At 42.2% G+C, this 6,061-nt stretch overlaps 1 protein-coding gene across 1 annotated transcript; it reads left to right on the top strand.

Moving 5' to 3' along the window:
• Positions 1-513: 513 nt before the first annotated feature.
• On the top strand, positions 514-5,753 carry LOC141437015 (dynein axonemal intermediate chain 2-like). The gene is made up of 7 exons (XM_074100194.1): positions 514-806; positions 1,237-1,384; positions 1,463-2,197; positions 2,996-3,177; positions 3,558-3,690; positions 4,105-4,209; positions 5,095-5,753. The coding sequence occupies exons 1-7, from the start codon at positions 622-624 to the stop codon at positions 5,299-5,301; spliced, it is 1,695 nt and encodes a 564-aa protein (XP_073956295.1). The 5' UTR covers positions 514-621; the 3' UTR covers positions 5,302-5,753.
• The last annotated feature ends 308 nt before the right edge of the window (positions 5,754-6,061 follow it).

Genomic DNA, 6,061 nt, shown 5'->3' with positions numbered 1-6,061 from the left:
TCTCTTTTGATGTTTTACATCCTTTTATTTGTTTTAGTTCCGTCGGCGAGATGAGCAGAATAAGTTCCGATCTGGCTTGTATGTCCATTTTTTCGAACTTACATTTTTCTTCGGCGTTCGGTGTTGGCGATAATTTCTTTTCGCCGCTAACGTAATCCCATAGTTCGGTTTTAATTAGTACGGCCTGGGCTTGTAAACACCAGGTGTCGTAATTATTTCTATTTAACGTTTCTATAGAGCGGTATGTCGAAGACGCCATTTTTACGTTATTTTATTTCTTTTTGCATTTATGCAGGCAACCACGCTCTGCTACCAATTGTTGGGCGTGGGATATAAATATATCATTTGCAATACAATGCCTTTTATTTAAAACATAACATAAATTGTAATAACGTATTTCCTTTTATGTAAATTCGTGACAAGACAAGCTTGACAGAAGAACGTCATAGAGCTGTTACAACCATAGAGGTTGCGCCGTACCAACATTCCTTCTTGTCACAGTGACATCTTTCACTTTAGTCTCATTTCGAATTTAGAAGGTTTTCATAACAGCTTACAGCAGCTTACTTTATATTACTTATTTATAAACGTTTTTAAGATAATTTACAGGATTTTGATAAAATGGAGTATATGAAACGGCGATGCGATTTCGGGCGGCAGCCTATGTTTTGCGAACTCGGTCCCGAAATGTGTGACTCTATTATGCCCAATCCCGCGGAATACAAGAATTATATTCTCCGTAATCCAGTCCACCAGCTCACGCAGAACACACCTAACTTCTCACAACATGAGTGTAATACTGAACGGTTAGTACCTACCTAAATCATTGCATTAATAAGTAGGTACTTTAAAATTCTGCTGTTCGTATCGTGTGTGGCCGAAAACTGACTTAGGTAGGTACATTTTTAGTACGATTTTTCTTTAAACTGTACCGTCGAACGGAACAGTATTAAAATTGGAATACATGAAATCGGAACGGATGAATTAGCTCTATACGTATATAATTAAACCCACAACCGTTGAAATGTATCAAGATCGCTACGAAAAGCTGTAACGTGTGCATAAGGATTTACGAAAATCCTTCGAAAATCGAACCGATCGACCGGTGCAGTTTGATCGTAGGACTTTTCGTAGCGCCTGTGGGCCCTACAACAGGCAAGTTGCAAAGTTAGCTTGCTGGACAATCTTGTTGCTAAGTATAGTGATTTACTTTAGCAGTTACTATTGTTTCCGCAGAGCCGAGTATGCATCGTCAGGAGCTAACCACGGCGAAGGCGGCTGGCCAAAAGATGTGAACGTAGCTGACCCCGAAGCCACACAACGATACCGACGCAAAATCGAAAAGGAAGATAATTACCTCCATTGCGTTTTTAGTAGCGCACCTGTAAGTTCCCGATTTCTTCTTTTCTTTAAAACAGATTTTTTTATTTCTTACGACTATAACTAAAATCATAATTCGTAGCATATGGAACACTATGTGCTGCAAAACAACGCTATCGACATTTACCAAACGTATTATGCGGAATTGGAATCCATGCCGCCTTTGGAAAGGATCAGCATGCGCACGATTAATACCTACCGCGATACGGCGCACGGCCGCCCCATCACTTCTCTCTGCTGGGAACCGGACGGTGGGCGTCACTTCGCTGTCACTTACGTGGATATTGATTTTAATCGTATTCCTAATGGTCCCATTGAAGCTTATATATGGGATGTGGAAAATGCTAACGAGCCAGAGACATCTTTGCTGCCACCTTGCCCCTTATTCGATTTACAATACAACCCAAAAGATCCTACGATAATGGCTGGTGGCCTTCTTAGTGGCCAAGTGGCGACGTGGGACCGACGGCACGGCCGCGAGCCCGTCCTCATATGCCCGCCACACGTCGCACATCGGGATCTCGTGCGTAATGTACTCTTTATCGCCTCTAAATCGGGAATGGAATTCTTTTCTGGTGGACCTGATGGTAACTGCAAATGGTGGGACATACGTAATATGTCTGATACAATCGAGGAAATGATTATCGATGTCGTCAAATATTCATTCGACGTGCCTAGCATGGCGAAATCAAATGGTATCAGTATAATGGAGTATGAGTACACCATGCCCACGCGCTTCATGGTCGGAACAGAAAATGGAAAGATTATATGTGGTAACCGAAAAGGGAAGACTGCGCTAGAGAGGATACCAGCTGTAGTAAGTAAAGAAAGGCACTATCTAATATAGAAATAACATAAATTTCGAAGTTTTTAGCAAATTAGCCGTTCTCGTCACCTTTTTTTATAGTATGGGGAGAAAATGAGCAAACGGATCACCTGATGATAATAAGCGATTAACGTCGCCCATGAACACCTGCAATACCAGAAGAGTCACAAGTACGTTGCCGGCCTTTTAGGTAGGAATACGCTCTTTTCTTGAAAGCTTGAAGGTCATATCGGTCCGGGAATACCGCAAGCGATAGTTAATTTCAGATTTTTGCTGTGCGAAGCAGGAAATTTCTGGAAAAACGCACAGTAGAGAACTGCCAACCATCTAAAGGGAGAAGCTGGTATTGGGGAGCCCCTGCCCACAGATGAGAGCAGTATTCCATATGTGGGCGAACCTGCGCCTTATAAAGCTGGAGGCGGTGGGCCGGAGTGAAATACTGTCTCAATCTGTTGAGCACCCCGAGCTTCGTCGAGGCTAATTTAGCCTTACCCTCTAAATGGCCGCGGAACTGGACTTTTTTGGATTCCGATATTGGCTGTGGTAGCTAGGGGACTGCTCTCGAAAAGAGGTGATGCGACAAACACAGTCATTTTTGCAGTAAACGCGCAATCCTGTGTCTTTGTGGGGTTAAAACGGACTAAATTAAGTGTATCTTACTATAATATTGAGTTATGTGTACATACATAATTGAATGTTCTCCGGTTTTGTAGCGTATTTTCAGCTGTGGCTGGAATTATTTTTTCCTTGAGCTCGTATCATATTCAACTCGTGTGCTTGTAATTGCAGTTCGACCCTGCTCACCTTGGTCCAGTGTGGGCATTGGAACGCAATCCTTATTTCCTGAAAAATTTCGTGACTGTTGGAGACTGGAGGATGCAAATTTGGAGTGAGGACTGTCGGGAATCGCCTGTAGTGTGGGCTCCTCAACAACAGCATAAGGTTACGTGTGCGACGTGGAGCCCTACAAGGTTCGTAATTTTGAAAATAATTTTATTATACCGTTCCACTTGGTTAACTTTAGGTGTATTTTTGAGATACATTTTTTATGCGACGTCTTTACGTTACTCCCGGACTCCCGGATTGTGTTCGAATCCCTTAACGGTATAGTGCCTATTCAATTATTGGAATTATACCTTTATAGTTTTTGTGGTACTAGTCGTGGCAATGAACTTTTAGGCAAAGTTAGGCGGCGGAAGGTATACCATTGGTTATATTTATTTCTATTTAGCGACGCGCCCCGCCTTCGCGCGGGTATAGTTTATGGGAAATGGAGATGAAAATTGTGCCCGTGCGAAACCGGGGCGGTTCGCTAGTGTATTCATATAATCCATTGTCTTTTGTTCTCAAGGTGTTCTGTGCTACTGACGACGGGGTGGGACGGTGTGGTATCAGTGTGGGATCTGCTTCGACGGCAGCAGGTGCCAGTGCTGAAGCTGCATTTGTGCGACGAACCTCTGCTACGGATAAAGGCGCAGGAGCAGGTACTTAAGGCCGTGACGCGCGGTTTACGCGGCACGAGTGACGGCTAGACTCGTAACCCGCGACTTCGTTTACGTTAACCTTTAGATCTGGCGGTTGAATTGAAATTCCGTAAATTACCATGGGAATTCCCGAAAATTACATACTTAGTGGATTTTGTTAATATTACACAAAACAACTGTGCCAAATTTTATGAATCTAAACCATTTGGTTGAAATTTTACGAGTTTATCCCCTTGCCGTGGGAAAATCTAGAAAAGCTATCTAGTATTAAATTTTCATCCAAATCTGCTCAGACGATATAGGACGCACGCACGCACGCACAGTCGCACACGACAGACAATCGTGTCGTATGTGTGTGTCGTGTGTGTGCATGTGTGTTACTCGATCCTTCATGCCCCCGCTAATTGTCCACAGGGTTCCCTGGTAGCGATCGGCGGTCGCAACGGCAGCATTTACTTAACGGAGCTGTCGCCCTCTTTGACGCAGTCGGATAAAAATGACAAGAGCCTTATGAATGTGGTACATATCTATCTTTGGTTTTTAAGTGACTTCGCATCGCATGTAAATGTATTTAGTGAACTACACTTATTTATACATTGCTTTTTTGCTAAACCGTGCGCCACAGCTATGTCTGTACGATATGCATTGGGTCTCACTAGAAACCGGCGCTGCGGCTGGCCGCAACACTAGATGCTGAGTGTTATTTCAAAATGTTGCCCTTCTCCATGTAAATAAGTGTCCCTTTCTTTCTCTTTCTCACACGCACGCACACCACACACACACACACACACACACACACACACACACACACACACACACACACACACACGCACACGCACACGCACACACACACACACACAATATATAATATTATATGAAATGCAGCACCGGACCGGCCCTCCTCCTCCTCCATTTGCTTGATTTCAGCAGCAAAAAAAGATTGACGCCTGAATCAGTCAATTGATAATGATAAATCAAGTTAAATATGTGTGCTTTCAACTTTACATACCTACCTGTTTAGGTTGTTTACTAGTGTATTTTTTTTACTTTATCTGAAACTTTTTTGCCTAAGGTTAAGGTACCAATACCATACACACACACCACACTTGAACACTTCGTAGATATGCCTCAGTCATTATTAAATTATTGCCAAGTAAAGGAGCGGCCACACCGCTGCTTAAAAAACGGTGACGGTACGGAATCGCAGTGACGCATCGTATGCGCACCGTTTTTGTCGCATGCTCTCCACACCGCTGCTTAAAATACGGTATCGCAGTGACGTGCCGTAAACTTCAGGACTTTACCGAACAAAACTCATGACGTTTAATTACTGCACGTCACTGCGATTCCACCGTTTTTTAAGTAGCGATATGGCCGCTCCTTCAGTTCTTGTAATTTTTCTAGATGTTGGAGCGTGAAGCGAAACGAGAGAAAATACTTGAGGCTCGGCTCCGTGAGATTCGTCTAAAGATGCGGCAAGCGGAGGAAGGCGGAGGGAGTCCTCGACATAGTTTGGGAGAACCAGACCCCACCATAGGTGACCGGGATCTCGTTGAAGCTACTGCGGAGTATTATAATGTCGTCAAGAAAGAACTCACCAATATGGTATAGCTTCTTGGATCGGCATAGCCTAAAAACTTGAGGAAAATGGTTAAATCTTGTCAGGGCTTCTGTTCAACACCTTTAAGCTTATATCGAATCAGGGTGTCGTGTATCTGACGTTAGATAATTTTGATAAGCTTGGAAGATGTCGAATTGACGCTGGAAGATCCTACCTCTAGTCGCATGGAAGCGAAACCTAGCTAAAATTTTTGTTTAAGATGTGTAAGTACAGACAAAAGATTTAGCCATTTATAGATAGACTAGGCACTCAAGTTAATTTTGAGGTTAATATTATTTTATAGTTTTTACTTGTTATGGGAATTTATCTTGTAGAATTTATTTTTTAAATACTTAGATTTAGAAGTAATTTTATTGTTTATTTACTTTTAGAAGTATACCTACTTTTAGATCTGTTACTTATGTTTTAATTTATACGAGAATAAAGTTTTAAAATAAATCAATCACGTATTTCATTTAATCTGTTTATTAAGAAGATTGTTGAATCCTCTACAAAAATATATGAAAAATCTAAAATAACATTAAAGACTCTCGAGGCTTAACCCTACCTAGGTACTTATACTCTTTGGGCTTAACGACTCAAAGGCCGCAAAGACGGTATCTCGCATCCATACGCATAAAATAAGCCAATTTAATTGTCAAATATAGTCGAGTCTTTAAGACTCTGGAGTCTTAAGGGATCGAGTCTCTAAGCCTCGAAAATGAGCGTTATCCACAACTCTACTGGCAATATCGATTGTGGAAGGGAATA

The sequence above is a fragment of the Choristoneura fumiferana genome, chromosome 17 (assembly GCF_025370935.1).
Source record: "Choristoneura fumiferana chromosome 17, NRCan_CFum_1, whole genome shotgun sequence".
Classification (NCBI taxonomy): Eukaryota; Metazoa; Arthropoda; class Insecta; order Lepidoptera; family Tortricidae; genus Choristoneura; species Choristoneura fumiferana.
This window is presented reverse-complemented; position numbering and strand designations above follow the sequence as displayed.

Excerpts from the sequence above, each read along its gene's own strand:
- LOC141437015 (XM_074100194.1), top strand. The coding sequence starts at position 622 with ATGGAGTATATGAAACGGCGATGCGATTTCGGGCGGCAGCCTATGTTT. Across the intron at positions 2,198-2,995 it reads TAGAGAGGATACCAGCTGTA|TTCGACCCTGCTCACCTTGG; the intron begins GTAAGTAAAGAA and ends TTGTAATTGCAG. Across the intron at positions 3,691-4,104 it reads GGATAAAGGCGCAGGAGCAG|GGTTCCCTGGTAGCGATCGG; the intron begins GTACTTAAGGCC and ends AATTGTCCACAG.